At 37.2% G+C, this 22,772-nt stretch overlaps 1 protein-coding gene across 10 annotated transcripts in view; it reads left to right on the top strand.

Annotated features, from left to right (window-relative positions):
• LOC105224506 (uncharacterized) overlaps positions 1–22,772 on the top strand; it is a 435,144-nt gene that overhangs the window by 386,980 nt on the left and 25,392 nt on the right. For 5 of the 10 annotated variants that reach the window (XM_049462147.1, XM_049462181.1, XM_049462142.1 and 2 more), the window contains 3 exons: positions 4,521–4,709; positions 4,775–5,471; positions 5,535–5,730. The exons of 3 other annotated variants lie outside the window; for them this stretch is intronic. In XM_049462147.1, the coding sequence (XP_049318104.1) occupies positions 4,521–4,709; positions 4,775–5,471; positions 5,535–5,588 (940 nt within the window). In that variant the 3' untranslated portion in view covers positions 5,589–5,730. Of the gene's footprint in view, positions 1–4,520; positions 4,710–4,774; positions 5,472–5,534; positions 5,731–22,772 lie in introns of those variants that run through there. 2 more of the 10 variants (XM_049462176.1, XM_049462172.1) reach the window with 1 other exon arrangement.

Here is a 22,772-nt window from a genome sequence, read left to right as displayed (position 1 = left end):
ACTCTATAGAATGTTTCGAAGTTTTTTGGACACAATAAATTCTAGAGGCGTTAAATCACATGATATTTGCGGTCTTGAACACACTGATAAAATTTTACATTAATCCGTATACAAAGATGGCCACCACAAGCTGTCAAAATTAGTCTAACTCTACTGGTTGACATATGTAGTAATTCACTGATATCCGCTAAACTGGTTTACTTTTCTCTTATATGTAAGTAATTCCAATACATTAAAATTTTGGTTTAGTTTATGGTATATACAGCTATATATGTACATATAAATTAATTTTATGTCACTCCGCAGAAAAAATTATGGCTAATATGCCTATGAACTATAATATAAGTTACGAGTAATAGGATATCAAATAATTCATTCTGAAATTCTTCGAATAACGAATATTGAAAACCACTGTACTATTCGCAGGGCCGGCCCGAGACAGTTTAGGCAAATACCAAATTATCTGACCCTTCTAAGTCTATTTTGCCTTAACAACAAAACTTGTAACTTTTGAAAATTTAATAAAAAACATACTTTTATTGCAATATACATATATATTTAACATAATTATTACAAGCTTATTTATAAGTATGGGAAAATAAAAATTAATTACTTTGAATATTTAGAGTATTTTTATTTATGTACATATTGAAATATAAAGAAAATGTATTTGAAAAAATTTATTACTTCATTACTATTATTATTGTCACTCGAAGTTGGAACCTCAAAAAAATGCACATGGGTGGCCCGGGTGATTTGGGCTCTTGATGTTTTCTGAAATCAAATGTTCTTGATTATTCTTAATCTATAGACATGTCATTCTGGTCGGAACTACTGAAGTTAAATTTCAAGGTTAAAAGTCCTCTTATTTTAGCAAAGAAAGGGTTGTAAAATAAAAAGTTAGTTGTGAAAAAAATTCTGGTTAGTTCCGACGAGAACTATAAGTGTGTAGAATAGGCTGAAAGCAATTGGTTCAGTAGAAAAAAAGTTAGGACCCGGGCCGACCAGAAAAACAATGTTTTGAGAAAAACGCGTTTAAAGTTCAACAACTCCGTGAGAGAGGACTCCGAGGCGCTCTAGGAAACTCGTTATAACTCCCGAAATATTTCGAATTTCTGTCTGAAATTTTCACAGTATATTCTCTGAACATTGTACTTTCAAACTAAGTAAAAATCCGCTAAAACTATCCTACTCCGGAAACCGGGTAAGTAATACTTCATGGGAGGGACAAGACATTCAAATCTCTTCTATTGTGTGGACTGATGGACGTCTAATCTGCTGAAATCTCAGTTTTGTCCTTATGAATCCTGATGCTTCGCTGACCATTTCCATTTATCAGTCGACTGACACATGAGTGTCGATAAATTATCGACCGTAAAACTACCATCGAGTGTGGTATCGAGGGCAATAAAATAATACATGCTCAGAGTCTTCTAAATATATACTCTGCACACGTCGGACAGTTGCGACTAATGTCATTGTTAAATCTGAAAAGATAGCTTCTAAAGCATCCAAGTCCACTAAATATTTTGGTCTGTCTGTCCGGTATAAGTCTGTGGATCTAGCGCCCGTTGGATGAGAAATTCCCCCTCTTCTGCCACATTTTAGTGCTTTTGTTTCTCTCCTCTGTCTTTGCCGATACTGTTTTAGGAGCTAATATAAATGCTTGAGTTCATCAAGGATAATACTTCAGCAGCGTCGTTTGATATGGTCCGGAAATCACTTATTACTCGAATTGCAGAAAGCCTATGCACTGCAATTATTTGTTTAGCATACGCTTTTATATCCATTGCTTTTATCCATGCTGGTGATACATACAGTATAACGGAACTCATGGCTTTCGCTATTAAGAATCGCCGTCTGGAACGCACACAGCCACTATTGGTCATCATTCTCGATGGAGCATTATAAATTTTGTTTGCTTTGTCGGAAGAATACTCCAGTTGTTCCTTAAGTTTTAACTTGGAATCCAATATTACTTCTAGATACTTCAGCTGCGGCCGTGGAGTTTTGTGTGATAATAGCGTAAGCTCTATTCGTTCTTCTACCTACCTGCTGCTTTTGACCAACACGTCTGTTCTATGTTTCGCCAGTTCCAGACTCACAGAAGAGAACCATTGCCGTAGACCATTTAAGCACTCATTGCATTTCTTTCTTAGGTCGGTTAGTTGCCTCTCTGATAATCCGCTGGCTTTCTGGATTGCTAACTCCAAGCCACACCTGAAGGTTCTTAAGGTGGTTTCTTTGGTTTTGGGAGCAGAACCAAACGCTGTACTTTCCACCAGTCGGGGAACGCCGTTGTACATTTTAGCGAATAGTTGAGATTTTGAGCTTATAGTTTCCTTCAAGGCTCTGTTGGGCATGCCATCCAATCTGTTGTTCATTTTCTTTGCTATGGCCAAAAGCCCTTCTTCCATGACTAAAGGGAGAGACTTTGCAACTTCGTTTCGTCGCTTGGCATAGGAAATTCCGTCGTGTTTCCGAAATAATGTTTCGACGAGTATTCTCATTAAAGATGCATATTTAAGGTGTTGCTGTTTATTATTAAATCTCGACATACAGATTTTATAAGCAGTTATGAAATAGGAGTAGAGGAAGATATTTACGCGCCTGTTTGGATATTTTGTTCGTTATTAGAGAGATTCATCTTTGTCGGATTGCTTAGTATGTAAGCGAATGAAGGATATGAAGATTTAAAAACATGTGATATTTGTGTTTTATAAATGTTAACTGCTTCTCAAAATGTGCATTTATTATCTGTTTGAACTGTTATTACTTTTTTTAATTTCAATGAACTTCGGATAAAATTTACTTCAGCAGAATAATTTACACAAACAGTGCGAGTACAGGGTGAGGGATTGTGTGTTGGCAATTAAAAGCTATATTTTTTGTTGTTGGTAGAGCAATAAATAATTCTTCTTTCGATAATTGATCCGTCTTCTTCTTTTATTTTGGTTGGGGACTAGAAGATAATAGGACAAAAATATTATTCTGATCCACCAAAGGGACATATTTACACGATTTTAGTAAAATTAAGAGAATTCGCTAAAAAAAGCGCAGGACCGGGAAGAGGTCGTTGATGAATGATCAAATCCAAAGTGAAAACGATGCTCATTGTCTCATCACATCAAAGCCATAGTCCCCATGAACCTCCAACGCTTCCGCAACCGCCCTACAGCTCATATGCGCACTCCCCAGAATTTACTTGTTTCATTTCCTGGAAAGGCCAATGAAAGGCTATTCCGGAGACTAAGTATTAGTTTAATTGCACAGATGTTAAATTTATCGAAATCTGTGCTTCATGACATTGGGAAGAATCACTTGAACTTTCGCAAGGTGTGCGCGAAGATGGTCCTAAAAGTGCTCACTGACAACCAGAAATTGCGGCGACTGGAAGTGTGCCAATTTGAACATGTGTGAAAGTGACCCCTCATTTTTGAATAACGTAATGACAGTATGATGCCAAGACAAAGAGACAATCTTCCGAGTGGCACACGCCAGCAGAGCGGATCCAAGCAGCATGCACCTCGACTCTCAAGGCTATTCCGTTGAATGCCTTCCGTGATGCCTTAAGTGCTTGGAAATAGCACTGGCAGTGCTGCATCGACGGAGAAAGAGCCTATTTTTAAAGTTTTTAAAGTTTTTAAAGAATTGTAAGGATTAGTTCAATAAATTTTTCTAAATCGACTCACTCATTTGACAAGATACCAAAAATTATTGTAACCAATTGTATTGTATTTTTGCGCCGGATAACAAGTACTGAACTCATATACAACATTGGTACACTCCCGCAATATGTTGCAACAAAGTATAATAGTCATATTGACTTGACGGATTATGTACCAACTTTACAAAAAATTAACATAGAAACGTTACACACGTAGTGGCCTCATAGTGTGTTCCATATGTCTAAGAAACCTCTAAATACTGAATATGTGGACAACAGTCATTATGTGAGATATAACAATGTGTATTGGTCTCATATGTATAATTTTGTTTAAATAGACGACACAAAATATACAATGGTAATGATACCAAATGAGTCTATGACTTATAATTTAAGTTAATTAGATCCCAAATAAGATCAATCATTCAAGGTTTCGCAAAATAATGAATATTGAATTCTTTCACAAACATTCTAATATAAAGTTTTGTCAACACCTCATGGTATTTCTTTATCTTCGATCCCAACTAGTTCCTTACTTGTTGTATAAAATAGTTGCCAACACCTCAATTTTTTTGTGAGATTGTAAAATAATCGGTTACACCCGAATTTATCTGTTTCTTACTTGTTCTATATCAAATTTTTTAATACGAGTTTGACCAATTGCGAGATTTTAAAATTTTCGGATGCACCCAAAGTTAGCCTTTCTTAGAAATACCATTGCTGGTTTGTGAAAATGTAATAAACTTTATCTAGAAATAACTTTATGAACATTCATAGTATAGTTAACCTTAAATATATTATAAATTTTTAACAATATTTAAATTTTAGCCAAGCTAATGACTTATTTTTCTAGGTGCGAAATTAATAATAGTGTCTATGTTCCTGAAAGCACCTTTATGGAATATAACATAAACAATGAGTCTCATAGCAGCGATATAGTCTTTTTAGTTGAAGCAAATGAGTGCAATACATTCAGCTTGGAGAACTCAATAGTTTCAGCCCTCGAGGAACAATTATATAGCCAGAAATTTATTAACAGCAGGTAAATTCGTGACACGGTCAAATTGGCACTTAAGAATACATATATACGTTTATTTTATTTTTTAGATATGCCGTCATAGCGTATGGTTCGCAACTACCACCTTTTGATTATCCGCGAACAATTTCAAAAGACAATGTTGTTTTTATCAACAGTACTAATATACTACGTCAATACCTAAAGCATAGTACAGCTTTCTCAAAAAGTTATGATGGATCTACTTCAAAGAGTGATATGATGCATGCTATTTCCATAGCTTCCAGATTAAATTTCCGAACAGGAGTTTCAAAAACGTTTATAATAATATCTTGTAGCCGATGTGACATAAAACAAATGCGATTTGATTATTCATCCATATTACAATATATGAGCGACGAAGGAGTTAGTTTACATATTATCACCAACGCTGAATTTAACGTTGAGAAACCTCGTAAAATACGTAATTTTTATGGTTTTGATAAACAGTTTGTATATTCGAATCGCAGCCCTGAAGGTAGTAGCGAACTACGTAATACGCTCCATGTTTCAAATAACAGCTTCGGGATATGTGCGCAATTAGCTTTAGATAGTGAGGGATCTGTTTTCAGCGTTAAACAGAAAGGTCCAATTAAACGATTAGCAACTATTTTTGCTAAGCGGGTCGTACAAAGTGCAATATCAAAGGGTAATCAAACATGCGAATGCACTGGCCATAACTCTGGTTCGGCTTATATGATATGCACAATGAAAAAATCATCTAATAAAAAACCAACTAATGAACAAAACGTAAGTTTCATTTATATTTCATTTTAAATTCAACAAAATGAAAGCTTTGCACTATTCTTACAGGATTACGATTTCTCCGATTGGGACTGGCAATTTGAAGATTACACTGTGAACTAAGCTTTTTTTTACAAATATTTTCACATTAAAATTAGGACATAATTAATTAAAAACGAACAGAAATTTCTATTTTAATTATACTCTACGCAATAATAATGCTTTCAGAAATAATAAAAGATTACTTATACATTCACAGCTGAAATCTAAGGCATTTTAAATTACGAAAGTAAGTATGTTTTAAGTTCGAAAAAATGGTAAAAATAGGACACCGCTGAACATTGATGAATTCATATAATAACAAGTTGAAGATGTGTCACAGAGCACATGGGTTGAAATGTTTTATACTATAGTTGCTTACAATATCATATTATGTATGTACATATGTATGTACGTACAAGTTGGAATGTGGTTTACTGACATGTTTGGCTGATTACAATATGAGTAGCTTCGTTTAACCGTTTTGTTTAAAAGATGACAGTGAGTTTTAGAGGTGCGGCCTACTCTCGGGCGAGTTAATACCAGTATCAACGACACTTATACACAAGTATATGAGAAACGCTTATAAAGCCAGATCTGTCCTAATCAAATAAACAAGAGTATCATACACAAGACTTTGAACTTATACCGCACCATACCCGAATGCAAGACATGCATACACATGCACAGGCCGCAAGATAAGCACTTGTTTACAACAAATAATACAATTAGACTTTAGACCTAAGCCACAAATCATGAATATGTTATCAACTTAACGAATAATATATGTATAACTCATAGGATAATATGAAAACATGTTCATTTAAGTATGTGAATTTCTAGAATAAAAATCTTATTCTGCAAAAGTAAGTACATATTTTTTTAACCATTCATAAGTATATGAATTAACTGGGGGCTCAACCGCTCTTTGCTGGGAAGGAGGAGATCGCACAACAGGACTTTGGCATCCTTAAGAATCTTCGAAGCGCATAAAGAAGGACATCTAAACCCTTAAGTTGAAATCTTTAGTAAAGAAAGCCAAAATCTTTAAATCTTCCTTAACGAAGACAGACACACACAAAATGAGTCAAGGAGCAAAACGGACAATGCCAAACGAGGACATAAATCCTTCAGCTACAGTCCATACCACTCCTGTAAACTACATAATGTCCTACATTCAGAATCAGTTCTCGAAATTGGACGAGGAAAAGAGAAAGGGCAAAGAGTTAATATTACGAATGTTTCAAATTACAAATCCTAATACTAGCGAAACTTCTACTCCAACAATATACCAAGAAACCACGATGCAATACCAGAATGTAACAGATATACAAATCGAAGTAATAAAGGAATTACCTATTTGCCAAGGAAACAAAGAAACTACTCCAAGCATTCCAGAACACACCTCAATTCTACAATATCATTACAACCTTCAGAAGAAGAATCACGGGCCATGCAGATATGTTACTTGAATGCAACAACACACCTCTCAACTTCTACAAGAACACATGAAGAACTTGGCACAACAACTAAGACTTGGACACTTATTTCCAATACACATTGTTATAATAACTAGCGAACTCACCTTTTGGTCTACCGAAACTCACTTTTAATTTTTTGTTATCAAAGAAATAACGCACAGAACGAGTTTTTTGTGTTAATACAAGTTTCGTAACTCCGTTTTATTTATATTTAGGTATGTATTTCACAAACGTGATAAAATGGTCGGATAATTCAATTGGCTGCGTAATCGGCGAGCGATGATTGATGCGGGAGGAAAAAAAAAAAACGATGCTGCGAAAAGCGTATGCGCAAAGGCTTGGAGTCGACTCGTACGAAAGTAAAAGCGAAGTGAAGTGGCTGGAGTTGTCCGTCCCTTTTTTGTGTTCTAGTTGGAAGTGTCATGTTTGAGTGTATTCGTGTGGTGTGTAGTGATGTGGAAGGTGAGTGGTGAGTGTGGTGTGCTGTTATGATGATTTGTGTTGAAATGTGGTGTGGCTGTGTTTCATTACAGGGTAGGCCGAGAGTCATTTAGACATCCCGGCCCCCCTAGGCAAATTATTAGCCTAGTAGCCTTTGTAATTGCTGCAATGTGGCCACCACGTTACTGAGCCCAGTGGCTTGGCGAGACCGCGGCCTAGGTTGACGCCGCCGCGTAGATGTATTGGGTTGTTGGCGCCGCGTACGGGTTCGGGATTCTGGTGGTGGCTCAGCTCTTCGTGGTCGTGCAGCACGGTTCGCCTGCGGTCGTCGGGTCGTGGCACGACTGGAGGGGGCAAGTAATTGTCTGCCGTCCCGATGAAGGAGCATGTGATGCGGCCGCATGCATATTTGGCACGTATACCCGGATGTACACTCCGATGTGGAGTGGGTAGGTGCCAGACAATTTAGGCAATGGCCATGTGCCTGGACAATCTGCTGGCGGAGCGGAGGCAGCATCCTCTTAAAAATGCCGCAGTGCGGCAACCTGTGGGGGCGGCGGCAAAGCGGGCATCGGAGGCGCTGTGGGTCTGCTGGCACCGGCGTCGGATTTGCGCGTGTTGCACTTCGGGCAACGGTTGGTTGCGTTGTGGCCGTGGAATTTCGAGAAGCTGGTGTAGGCCCCGTTCGTGGCACGTGAATGGTCGACCGAACGGCTGGCGTTGGTGCTGGCGGCATATCGACATCCATTTGATCTGTCAAAGATATTTACGTTATATGTTTGTGGTATACGGATATGATAGTTTGTGCTACGTTAGGTGGCACTGGTGGGTAGTCATGTGGACCACCCATCTATTACTACGTTTGCGGTTTTCATTAAGATAGGATTTGTGGTATGTTTTGCGGGTTATATCGATTTATCGTTTATTGTTTACGGTTTACGTGTCGGTTTTATCGGCTGTGGGCAAAAAGCATAGTTTAACGAGCGGCCGAGTTAGTGTTCCGTTTTGCGTACGGAGATCAACTACGCGAATATGACCGTCGGAGCCGTGGTAAAGCTTCTCTATGCGGCCAAGCCGCCATTCAGTGGGGGGGAGACAATCGTCATGAATTAAGACACAATCTCCAAGCTTAGGCACGTTTTCTGGTGTTTTCCACCGGTACCTTCTGTGGAGGTCCTTTAAATAATCTTCTTTCCATCGAAGACTGAAATCGTGATGGAGAATTTTAATTCTTTCCCATCTGTTTAAGAAGGAAAGCGACTCCACGCCTGGCTCAGGTGTGTCCAGAATGGGCGCTCCTTTAAGAAAATGCCCTGGTGTGAGGGCTGTAAAGTCTGATGGATCTTGCGAGAGGGCTGCGAGAGGCCGTGAGTTGAGAACGGCTTCAATTCTAGTTAAGAGTGTCGTGAACTCTTCATAATTGAATTTATAAGTGCCAGCTGGCTTCTTGAAATGTGATTTGAAGCTTTTTACGGCTGATTCCCATAAACCAACCATGTGTGGAGCGCTTGGGGGGATAAACTGCCAATTGATGCCTTGGGGAGCATATTTTTGTATAATGTCAGGTGAGACTTGTTTCATAAAATCCACAAATTGTTTCTCTGTGGCTCTTTGAGCTCCGATAAATGTTTTACCATTATCGCTCATGATTTTGGAGGGAAAGCCACGTCGGCCGACGAAGCGAGCAAATGCCGCGAGGAAAGCCTCCTTTGTCAGATTGGAACATAGCTCAAGGTGTACTGCTTTTGTCGTAAAACAGACAAAGACAGCCACATAGCCTTTGATCAGGGTGGGAGACCTTAGCATGGACGCCTTTATTTGAAAAAGGCCAGCAAAGTCGACACCTGTAGTGGTGAAAGGCAGAGCAAAGTTACAGCGTTCCGGTGGAAGTGCCATAATCTGCGTTCTCATTTTCTGCTTGTGCATAGTGCAGACCTTGCTGGGCTTAAGGCGGGAACATAGTACTCTTGGCGTACCATATGTTGCATGAGGCGATGTTCGGCGTGTAACATGAGTATATGGATATAATTGATGAATAATGTGGCAAATGAGGATTTCTCTGGTATTATTATGGGATGGCGTTCGTTATACGTAAGGCTGGAATTAGCAAGCCGGCCGTTTGCACGAAGCAGACCTTTCGTGTCTATAAATGGGTTTAGTACTAAGAGTGAGCTCTTTTTGTAAATTGGCTTCGATTCTCTTAGTAACCCTAGGTCGCGGCTGAAGTAGCGCGTTTGGGTTGATGCGATGAGAGCGACCTTCGCTTTTTGTAAGTCTTGGTGCGTCAATGTATCGCATTGGGGGCAAGTTGCTCCCTTTACCTTAAGTTTGAGTCGCTCTACGAATTTGAGAATATAGGCGACTACTCTGAGTGCTCGGGGGAACGATGAAAATCGTTCAAGGATGTCAGCATCATCCATTGTTGTGTGATAAGTGGCGATTTTTCGACCTTCTGGGGCAATTATGTTGCGCATTGGCGATTGTGGCCAAGAATCGGGAGATTCTGTTAACCATCGGGGGCCATTCCACCAGAGGGTGGTGGTGGCGAGATGAAGGGGTTTGCACCCTCTTGTCCCAAGATCGGCAGGATTGTCAGCACTGGCTACGTGGCGCCAAGTGGCTGATCCTACTAGATCAAGTATTTGAGACGTTCGGTTAGAAATATATGTTTTCCACGCGTGTGGTGGTTTTTCTAACCAGGCTAGAACTATTTCGGAATCGGACCAGAGGTATAATTTATATTTTGCCATGTTTAAGTGGGTCTGCACCATGGAGACTAGCTTTGCTAGGAGCAGAGCGCCACAGAGTTCAAGTCGTGGTAGACTTATGGTTTTTAGAGGCGCAACTTTTGCTTTTGCCACTAGTAGGTGGCTTGTAGTTGCAATATCGCTTTGGGTGCGCACATATATAGTGGCACAATATGCCTTTTCAGAGGCGTCGCAGAAGCCGTGTAGTTCCACCTTGTATTCGGGGGAATAGTTTACCCACCGTGGAATTTGTATCTGCGAAATGTCTTTTAGGTTATTAGCAAACTGGGACCATCTTTCTAAGCGAAGAGGTTTCACTTGTTCGTCCCAGTCAGTTCCGTCTAGCCATAATTCTTGGATCAGGATTTTCGCTTGTATCATAATTGGCGAAAGCCATCCTGCGGGGTCGAAAAGTTTTGCCACAGAGGAGAGAATTTGGCGTTTTGTAATGGCGGATAATGCGGATATGGACTCAGTCGTGTATGAAAACTGGTCCGATATCGCATTCCATTGGATGCCCAGTGTTTTTGTTGTACTTTCCTTTTCGAATATAAGGAAATTAGTATCCAACAAATTGTCGTTTGGTATATTTTTCAAGATATTTGGGTGATTAGCTGTGATCTTTTTTAGGGGAAACCCTGCGGTGTTGAGGGCCTTTATCACTTGTGATAAGGACTCGTATGCTTGTGAGAGGCTGTGGCTCCCAGACAAGATATCGTCTACATACGTCAGTGTTTTTAACACTTGTGTTGCCAGAGGAAATTCTGACTTTGTGTTTTCTGCCAGTTCGTGGAGTGTACGAATGGCTAAGTATGGAGCACAGTTTACACCAAAGGTTACTGTTTTTAATTTAAAGTCGCGTAGTGGACTATTGGCAGATTTTCGGAAAATTATCCGTTGAAAATCTTGATCATCTTTATGAACAATTATTTGTCGATACATTTTTTCGACATCCCCATTGAATACGTATTTGTCTATACGCCAGTTCAATATGAGGAGCATTAGATCTGGTTGGAGTGTGGGTCCCGTAAATAGAATGTCATTTAGGGAATTCCCCGAGCTAGTGGTTCTGGAGGCATTGAAGACAACTCTGACTTTTGTTGTTTTTTTGTCAGGCTTCACTACTGCATGATGTGGCAAGTAGAAAGAGTAATATTTTCCTCTTATGATTTTTTCACATGGGCTTACTTCCTCCATGTGATCTAAATGAAGATATTCTTCCAAGACACCATCATAATTTTAGCTCACCTTTTCTAAGTAGGTTTTTTTCCATACTTAGAAACTGCTGCATTGCAGAGGTGCGAGAGTGACCTAAGGCGAGTGTGTCTCGAAATTGTTGTTTTAGTGGTAGTCGTACAACATACCGACCGTTAGCTGATCGAGTAGTTGTGGCTTTGTAAAAGTCTTCACAATACTGATCTTCTGGTGTTGTAATTGAAATGGGGGGGAGTTCCTCTAACTCCCAAAATTTTCTCAATTGTGAATTGAGGTACTCGTTTGAGATTTCCTCAACTTGAGTTGTCATGGCTGTGACTGGTTCCGCAACTAGTCCACTTAGGACCCATCCGAAAATGGTATTTTGCGCCAGAAGTGTTTTCGAAATTTTTTCAACACCTTCTAATATGATTTGCGATATGAGATCGCTGCCTAATAGCAGGTCTATTTGAGCGGGGGTGTTGCAGTTGGGATCTGCTAGAGTCAGATGTGAAATCTTATCCCAATGCTTGCTATTTATTTGATAGCTTGGAAGCATGTTTGTTAGTTGCGGTAAGACAATAGCATTTGCTTGAATGCGCTTATCCGCTTGGGGGGAAATTAGGGTAATGGGGCATATTTTGTTAGAGTTTTGTACTACTCTTCCGCCCATTCCCGTAATTTCATAATTGGCTTGTCTTGTTGGCAATTTTAATTTATTTTGGGCCTTGGACGCTATAAAGGATCGTTGGGACCCTTGGTCTATTAAGGCTCTTAGTTTGAACAGTTCTCCTCGATGTTCGATGGAGACAACTGCTGTGGGTAGTAGTACTCTACTATGATTATCGCTGTGTAGCGTTTGAGATTTTAATGCCTTTGAGCAGCATGGTGTCTCTTGGCAATTTTGTTGCGTTTATGTTTCGGGAGTTGCTGTTGCAACTAAACCCGTGGCTTTTTTTGAAAATGCGCTACTTTGAGATGTGTTGGGAAAGTTGTTTATGTGCAACATAGAATGATGCCTTTTGTGGCAATATACGCAGTTAAATTTGCTTTCGCAAGCATTGAGATTGTGTGAGTGGGACAAGCAGTTTGTACAGAGCCTTTTTGACCTGACAAAGTTGTTCCTTTCATTCACATTCAATTTTTTAAATTTTTCGCAAGCTTTTAGCTTATGCCCTCCTGTACATAGTTCGCATGACGTGAATTTATTTTGTTCAGATGTGAACGATTGTGCTTTGAAAAAGCTTCTATTTAAATCGTTTTTGTTATTGACTTGGGGTCTATTGAAGCTTCTGTTTAGGTCGGGTTGAACGTTTTTAGTTCTGATTGTTTTTTTATCTACCCTTTCCGCAATTTCATATTGGGCAGTTAGGAAATCTTTCATTTGCTGCCACGTTGGGCAGTCTCTTCTTGATGAGAGCGATTGCTCCCATAGAAGTAATGATTTTTCTGGTAATGCTGCGGTGCATATGTTTACCAGAATAGGGTCCCAACTGTCTGTGGGAACATTTTGTGTCGTTAGAACCGACAAACAATTTGAAACAGTGGATTCTAATTTTATGAATTCTTCACTTGTTTCTTTTTGAATTTTCGGCAAGTTCATGAGTATGGTTACTTGCTTGTCGACCAATATTCTTTTGTTTTCATATCTGGCTTTCAGAGCTTCCCAAGCCAAATTGAAATTGTCATCACTTAATGCGAACTGTTTTACTATTACGCCTGCTTGACCTTTTGTTTTGTATCGGAGATGATACAATTTTTGCGCTTGCGATAGTTTTGGATGGTTTATGTACACGGCAGTAAACATGTCCCGGAAGGACGGCCATTGTTCATAACCTCCATGGAATATTTCTGTATCGCACGCTGGCACTTTGAGATGAATGCCTGTTGCCTCTTGGGCTTGCAATTGTGGTAACTCTACTCTACTGTGGGGAGTAGGTGCAATTGACTTTATAAGTTTTAGTTGATCTGCGATCATAATCTTTGTGTCTTCATACTGGTGAGCAGTTTTCAAATTTGGCGTATGCAGAAGATTTAAAGTTTTCTGGTAGATCTGAATCGTCAGTATCTACAATTGCGTCATATGCAGCTTGGAGACGTGTCCAAAAATTTTCAATCGTTTGGCTTTTTATTTCTAGCGCCGATTCAGAATTGTCTTGAATCGGCGAAGAAGCAAATCGAGTGCAGTATTTTATGAGACAGTCGCTCTCAGAAATGAATTTGGAGTATGATATGTCTTTCCCCCTCTTTTGTTTTGTAGCACCTTGCTTAGAGCGTGTAGCTTCTGCAGGTGTACATGGACTCTTATCGTCAGAAATCATTTTAGGAATTTTTAGAAATTGAGATGTTTTAGATTCTTTTGAATCTATATTCATTTAGAAAATGTAAATTTGTAAAATATTTGTGTATATTTTCTTTAGTATACACTGAAAGAACTTAATTAACCGAGAACTCTTTTAGTTAAATAAGAGTTTTTTATTTCGTTTAAAAATTAATAAAATCGCGTTTATAGCTTTTATTACTCGCCGTTGTATCTACTTTTGATGGTGGTTGTGTTTATAATTATTATAATAATAATTACAATAATAATAATTATAATATTATTATTATTATTTTTTTTTAATGTATTGCGAGTATATATTTTTTTCGGATTTATTGGTATGCCCTCGTACTTGTGTGCCGGAAAGGGTCAATACCTTTTGTATATGGGCCATTCCATCAATTGGCGACATGGTTTTGTACCCGTGGTTCTCCGATTTTGACGAAGCTCTAGAATATCATAATATAGACTAAAATAAGAATATCTGTAAACTTTTTAGTGGTCAAAGTTGCTCCATTGATTTTTGGCGCGCACTTCAAATTGAGATCAAACAAAAAAATGACTTTTTCTTTTATTTTTTAACGACCTCAAAATTGAGTGAAAAAAATTTTGAAGTTATCCATTTTTATGTAAAAAAATCTCAGCTTTCTGATAAAAATATTTTCAGAATCCAAAAAAAATTTCAAAATCCAAAAGGACCATGTTTTTTCCAAAAATCCCGCTTTTTTTCAAAATTGACATTTTTATTCGATTCCTCGTTAAATTTTACATAAGAATCAGTGTTCAAAAATATGGGACTCTGATCCCATCAACAGCAAAAAAAATGCAAAGTTGTCGCTATACGGTGCATATTTTTTTGAATGAAGACAGTGATTTCTTTTAATCCAAGTCTTAGAATACAATTTACACATTTACCTCTTTCACACAACCTTCTAAGCGAACACACTGCGCCGTATAGCGACAACTTTGAATTTTTTTTGCTGTTCATGGGATCAGAGTCCCATATTTTTGAACACTGATTCTTATGTAAAATTTAACGAGGAATCGAATAAAAATGTCAATTTTGAAAAAAAAAGTGGGAGAAGAGCACAAAAAGCGGAATTTTTAGAAAAAAACATGGTTTTTTTGGATTTTGAAATTTTTTTTGGATTCTGAAAATATTTTTATCAGAAAGCTGAGATTTTTTTACATAAAAATGGATAACTTCAAAATTTTTTTCACTTAATTTTGAGGTCGTTAAAAAATAAAAGAAAAAGTCATTTTTTTGTTTGATCTCAATTTGAAGTGCGCGCCAAAAATCAATGGAGCAACTTTGGCCACTAAAAAGTTTCCAGATATTCTTATTTTAGTCTATATTATGATATTCTAAAGTTTCGTCAAAATCGGAGAACCACGGGTACAAAACCATGTCGCCAAATGATGGAATGGCCCATATAAGTATGTATGTATGGTATACACTATGTAGGCATGCAATTTGTTTAAATACAATTTATTGTTGTTCTCGCGGTTCGAATAAGTGACGAAGGAAAGTTTGTGAAATTGGTAAAAGTGAGGCGAGATTTGCAGGTAGTTTACTTCTGCACTCAACACACATGTGTGACGGTATGTATATACTCGTATGTATGTTCCTATATTTGCCTCTAATAAATTTCGGCAAGTATATGTTCGTTAATTACCAAGCTAAGGAAAGTTGGTTTGCATGTATATATGTATGTGTGTTTCAATTTATAAATCATATGTTCCGCATTTATGTTTTCTTTTATTTCTTGTTTTGTACTTTTTAATATGCCTTTTGCTTATTAGTGCAATCCGCTTGCTGCTTTAAAAGCAAGTAGAGACTTGGATGATTTTGTACGATTTTAATTTGTTTTGTGCGATTGTGTTCACAAAGAAAAGCATACATCTTCTTCTTCTTTACTGGCGTAGACACCGCTTACGCGATTATAGCCGAGTCAACAACAGCGCGCCAATCGTTTCTTCTCTTCGCTACGTGGCGCCAATTGGATATTCCAAGCGAGGCCAGGTCCTTCTCCACTTGGTCCTTCCACCGGAGTGGAGGTCTTCCTCTTCCTCTGCTTCCCGCGGCGGGTACTGCGTCGAATACTTTCAGAGCTGGAGTGTTTTCATCCATCCGGACAACATGACCTAGCCAGCGTAGCCGCTGTCTTTTAATTCGCTGAACTATGTCGATGTCGTCGTATATCTCGTACAGCTCATCGTTCCATCGGATGCGGTATTCGCCGTGGCCAACGCGCAAAGGACCATAAATCTTCCGCAGAACTTTTCTCTCGAAAACTCGCAACGTCGACTCATCGGTTGTTGTCATCGTCCAAGCCTCTGCACCATATAGCAGGACGGGAATTATGAGCGACTTATAGAGTTTGGTTTTTGTTCGTCGAGAGAGGACTTTACTTTTTAGCACCTGTTGACCAAGAGTAATCCAGCGTTGGAATAAAAGTCTGACATTGTTGGTGGTGTTAATGCTGGTTCCTAAATAGACGAAATTATCTACAACTTCAAAGTTATGACTGTCAACAGTGACGTGAGTGCCAAGTCGCGAGTGCGACGACTGTTTGTTTGATGACAGGAGATATTTCGTCTTGCCCTCGTTCACTGCCAGACCCATTTGCGTTGCTTCCTTGTTCAGTCTGGAGAAAGCAGAACTAACGGCGCGGGTGTTGAGACCGATGATATCAATATCATCGGCATACGCCAGCAGCTGTACACTCTTATAAAAGATTGTACCTGCTCGGTTCAGTTCTGCAGCTCTAATAATTTTCTCCAGCAGCAGATTGAAAAAGTCGCACGATAGGGAGTCGCCTTGTCTGAAACCTCGTTCGGTATCGAACGGCTCGGAGAGGTCCTTCCCGATCCTGACGGAGCTTTTGGTCCCGCTCAACGTCAGTTTACACAGCCGTATTAGTTTTGCGGGGATACCAAATTCAGACATTGCGGCATAAAGGCAGCTCCTTTTCGTGCTATCGAAAGCAGCTTTGAAATCGACGAATAGGTGGTGAGTGTCGATTCTCCTTTCACGGGTCTTTTCCAAGATTTGGCGCATGGTGAATATCTGGTCGGTTGTTGATTTTCCAGGTCTGAAGCCACACTGATAAGGTCCAATCAGTTTGTTGACGGTGGGCTTTAATCTTTCACACAATACGCTCGATAGAACCTTGTACGCGATGTTGAGGAGGAATCCCACGGTAGTTGGCGCAGATTGCCCACAGTTCCCTTATACCGAGTTGTTGACGAGTGCTCTCAGAGAGCAGGAGTGCAAGCCGAGTAGAAAATCGTTCGGCTGTCTGTTGTGATTGCAGCTTCTCGACGTCGAACCTTCCTTGTGTTTGTTGGCGTGCGAAAAGCATACATAGGCATTAGTAATTTAAATACAAGTATATATTTTATCAACTTTAATACCGGTCTTTTAAAGCACCGTATTAAATTTTACGATTCGTTTTGATGAAACTGTTTAAAATTATAACAGAGTTATAATTGGTAAAACTGTTTTTTTTTTTTTTAAACATACATATGTACATGCATATAAGTAAGGTGGAAGCGATACACTTACCCTTTCTCCCATCAAGGGAATTTTGGGGGAGTGTATTTCTTTGTGGCTTGCCCTAATGTTTAGTTTCTTATTGTTCTTGTCCTCGCAGTTAGTATGCCTCCTATGCTCCTGTGTGCCTTTTGTATGTGCTTCGGGTATGTTGTCTTTGTTTTTATTAACCGCGCCCGCTGGTGTGATTTATTTAGTTTCGCGCCCGCTGGTGATTTATTTAATTTTGCGCCCGCTGTTGTTGTTGTTTTGTTTTCGTTTAGTCTTCCCTTCTTTTTGGCGCGTTTTTGTTTGCTTCACTATATTGGATATATTATATATTCCAATTGTGTTGCACTGCACTAATACTGTATATGTCAATTTTTTTTTTTCTGGTTTTAGGTATTTTTCACTTCACTGTTTTATTTTTATTTTTTCCACTTGTATAGTTTTAAGTATATGTATAATAGTCACCGCACTTTACTTTATTAAAAAATTGTTTATTGTTATTATTATTTTCCGTTTTTCTTTTTTTAAGGTGTCTTTCTATCCGGCTCGAAGGACCATGTTATAATAACTAGCGAACTCACCTTTTGGTCTATCGAAACTCACTTTTAATTTTTTGTTATCAAAGAAATAACGCACAGAACGAGTTTTTTTTTGTTAATACAAGTTTCGTAACTCCGTTTGATTTATATTTAGGTATGTATTTCACAAACGTGATAAAATGGTCGGATAATTCAATTGGCGGCGGAATCGGCGAGCGATGATTGATGCGGGAGGAAAAAAAAAACGATGCTGCGAAATGCGTATGCGCAAAGGCTTGGAGTCGACTCGTACGAAAGTAAAAGCGAAGTGAAGTGGCTGGAGTTGTCCGTCCCTTTTTTGTGTTCTAGTTGGAAGTGTCATGTTTGAGTGTATTGGTGTGGTGTGTAGTGATGTGGAAAGTGAGTGGTGAGTGTGGTGTGCTGTTATGATGATTTGTGTTGAAATGTGGTGTGGCTGTGTTTCATTACAGGGTAGGCCGAGAGTCATTTAGACACACATTGACACTGCACAGGAAGCTGATTAAAAATACAGTGGCCCTTCTAAAAACAGAAATAAATAACAAATATATTGAACAAGAATCTATAACACAATTTATTAATATAATCAATATCAAAGCTTAATGCAAACATGTACAAGTGCTAAACAAATCGAAATACGATTACAACAAACTAGTGAAAGTAAAAATCTAAGACGACCTATCGAAATCCAAAAACAAAATTTAAATAACTTTTGGCAAAGACCAACTAATCAGCATAGAATAATACCACAAAAGACAAACCCTTTTAATTTTAATCCACCACAATGTCAAAATAATAATCTAAACCAATGGTCAAGAAGCCAATATAATCAACCTAATCACCACAATAACAACTTCAGGCAAAATCAATTCCAACCAAGGAACAATTACAATTATGCACAACCTTAAAGAGTATTTAATACATACCAACCTCCACAAGAACGCATGGATGTTGACGAACCTCAAAGAAACAGTGGGTACAAACGAAATCACTCTAACAGAAACATCATTCCGCAAAAGATACAAAGGATCAACACACACCAACAACCTGAACCTTAGCCAGAACAAACCTTCAGACACTTGGAAGAAACTGATTATACATCGAGTACTTTTTTAGGCTAAAGGATGGACTACCTTTCCTTACAGTCAAGGATGGTCCGACACAGCTAGAAGTGAATATCATGATCGACTCAGGCGCTACAAACAACTATATATCAAAAAAATGCAGAATAGGTAAGAGTATATCAATAGATGCTGTATGAACAAAATCAATGCATGGATATTCCATCATGACTAGTAAAAAAATAATACATCTGTTAAGCCATGATTTACCATTTTTTGAACTAGAAGATATTCAAGATTTTGATATGATAAAGGATTTTGTGGATTGAAAAAATTAAATGCAGAAATATATTTCACGTCACTACAATTAAAATATACAAATAAAAACAAAAATCAAAAAATAAATTACACACATGACAATAAAGATTATGACAAGGAGATTACAGAAATAATTAAGAGAAATAATAAAACAGAAAAGTTACCATTTACCACAACGATAGAAGCAACCATTAGGACAGAAAGTAATGAACCTGTTTGGACGAAACAATACCAATATCCGTATGCAGATAACGATTTCGTCAATTCAGAAATAAAAAAATTATTAAAGAATAATATAATACAACCTAGTAGAAGTCCTTATAACTCACCAGTTTGGACAGTACCAAAAAAGGGTATAGATGAAAATGGAAAACCCAAGAAAAGATTAGTGATAGATTTTCAAAAATTAAATTCAAAAACTACAACAGATAGATATCCTATTCCGGATATAAACATGACAATACAAGCGTTAAGTAAAGCTAAATATTTTTCCACGATAGATCTAGAAGCAGGATTTCACCAAATTATGATAAAAAAAAGAAGATAGAGGAAAAACAGCATTTTCCATAAATGGAACAAAATATGAATTCATACGAATGCCCTTCGGATTAAGAAATGCACCCTCAATATTTCAAAGATATGTTGATGATATTCTACGAGAATATATAAATAAATTTGCGTTTGTATATATCGACGACGTGTTAATATATTCTTCGACACCTGAATAACGTATTAAACACATCCAAATAATAGTAAGCGCATTACATAAAGCAAATTTGAAAATCTCTGATGAAAAATCACACTTCTTTAAAAATCAAGTCGAATATTTAGGACATATAATAAACATAATAGGATAACAGTAGATCCAAAGAAAGTAGAAACATTAGACAAGTATCCGATACCTCAAACCCTGAAGTTTATTTAATTAAGGTCATTTTTAGGTATGGCGGGATATTATAGGAAATTTATACAAAGATATAGCAAAATAACAAAAGCACTAACCATACATCTACAAGGAGAAAACGGCATAACAAGTAAAAATATGTCAGCTAAGAAAGAAATTAAATTAGATAAAGGAGCTATAAAAGCTATACAAATAATTAAAACAAAATTAAAAGAACAAGTTGAACTATTTCAACCAGATTTCTCAAAACCTTTTGACTTAACTACAGATGCGAGTAATTTCGCCATAGGAGGAGTTTTATCACAAGAAAAGAAACCTATATTTTTATATCAAGAACATTAACAAAAATAGAAGAAAATTATTGTACAACGGAAAAAGAATTATTAGCAATAGTATGGGCTATAGGAAAACTTGGAAATTATATTTACGGTATAGCAGATTTAACTATACACACTGATCACCAGGCATTAATATTTTCCATTTCGGACAAAAATCCAAATATAAAACTGAAAAGATGGAAAAATTGTATACAAGAATCTGGATCAAAAATAGTATACAAACCAGGAAATCAAAACGTAGTAGCAGATGCTTTTATCAAGACAAAAAATTAACACTTCAACAATAGAATCGATGCACTCGACACGTGGTTCACCAAACGAAAACTATACATACGCAAAACAAACGATAAATTCATTTAAGAATATTAAAGAAAACTAAACGAAATAAAAAAGAAACACAAACGACTTTTCCAAAGTATCACAGACATATTATTGAATATCAAAACACTGACTATCTAACAAAAATCTTAAAAGAAATTTTTGCATCTAATTTCAATAACGCGATTAAAATTGATGAACAAGAACTATTCACAAAAAATCACTACTAAGTAAAAATTTTCTAAACTACAATCTCTTTATAGCACAAAATCTAGTCGAAGACATAACAGACAAAAAAAAGCAATTGGCGAAACAAACCAAAAACTTTGCACGAAACTGTTCAAATTGTTATGAACAAAAATACGAACGTAGACCAACAAAACAACTGATAGGGAGAACACCAGCAACAAATCTACCAGGAGAATCTGTAAGTATGGATATATTCCACATAGGGAATAGAACATATATAACTAGTATGTGTACTAGTATTATTAATGAAAGAAATAGCAGATAAAGTCAACACCGTAGACAAATTAGAAGAAATTCTCACACTTACATACCCATATTGTGAAACCTACAAACCGACAATGAGAGTATATTCACATCGATAACTTGTATGTCACTATACCGACGACTACATATAACACATAATCGTACGCCAACAGCTCATTCGACATCAAACGGTTCAGTTGAACGCTTACATAACACACTGATAGAAATCGCAGGAACATTAGCTAAACAAAATAACACCGATCCAGTTACGGAAATATTTAACGCAGCATACGAGTATACTCGTAATAGGACAATACACTCGGTGACAAAACAAAACCCAGTGGAAGAATTTTTCAATAGAAAGAATGATCCGGAAATAAAACAATTGATTGAAAAAAAAAAACAAAGACAAAGTTTAAGAATATCATAAACAAAAAGAACACAAAAAGCTTATGAATTTAAAATACATAGTTATAGAAAACCGTGAGGACACAGTTTTAGTAGAGAGAGGAGGAAGACAACATGTCTTACATAAAGATAACATTCGTAACACTCCTATTGAATTTAATAATAAACATAAAAGCATACACAGTGAGCAATCTAAAAAATAAAAAAATTATCTTCACCGAAACTGACGACACATACCTATATGAAGATACCGAATATTTAAACCATTTATTTAATTTACCGAAAATAATGGAAAAATATAAACAGATAGAATATAGATCATTTGGCAGGACACAACAGGATATCATAAACGAGAATAGAATCTCAAATTTAATTGAACAAACTATTTCACATTCAATACAAAAGAGATCAAAAAACATTTTAGGGACTATAATAAAATTTATAACTGGGACTCCAGATCACGACGATACAGTACAGTAAAGCATATAATCCAACATGAAGGCACCATAACAATTGATGAAGTAATCAACTCCAATGAAGAGACTAAGTTTACGAATATCCGGAAGTTACATAAACTACTAATTCCAATTGAGGATCACCCGATCCAAACTTAATGCTACACAATCACAACCTTTGGAATTATAATCCTGATAATTTGGACACTACTCAAATTAATCAAACTACGACAAGTTACTCAAGAAAGAAAGAAACTACACTAACTTCAATAACTCACAGCCACCTTTACATTAGAAAAATGGGGGCATTTTATAGTTTTTTTTTATAAGAGAGAGGAGAGTTAATACCAGTATCAACGACACTTATACAAGTATATGAGAAACGCTTATAAATCCAGATCTGTCCTAATCAAATAAACAAGAGTATCAAACACAAGACTTTGAACTCATACCACACCATACCCGAATGCAAGACATGCATACACATGCATAGGGCGCACGATAAGCACTTGTTTACAACAAATAATACAATTAGACTTTAGACCTAAGCCACAAATCATGAATATGTTATCAACTTAACGAATAATATATGTACATATAACTCATAGGATAATATGAAAACATGTTCATTTAAGTATGCGAATTTCTAGAATAAAGATCTTGTTCTGCAAATGTAAATACATACTCCTA

The sequence above is a fragment of the Bactrocera dorsalis genome, chromosome 1 (genome assembly GCF_023373825.1).
Source record: "Bactrocera dorsalis isolate Fly_Bdor chromosome 1, ASM2337382v1, whole genome shotgun sequence".
NCBI classification, from domain to species: Eukaryota; Metazoa; Arthropoda; class Insecta; order Diptera; family Tephritidae; genus Bactrocera; species Bactrocera dorsalis.
Note: the sequence above shows the minus strand (reverse complement) of the source record. Positions and strands in the feature narration are given on the sequence as shown.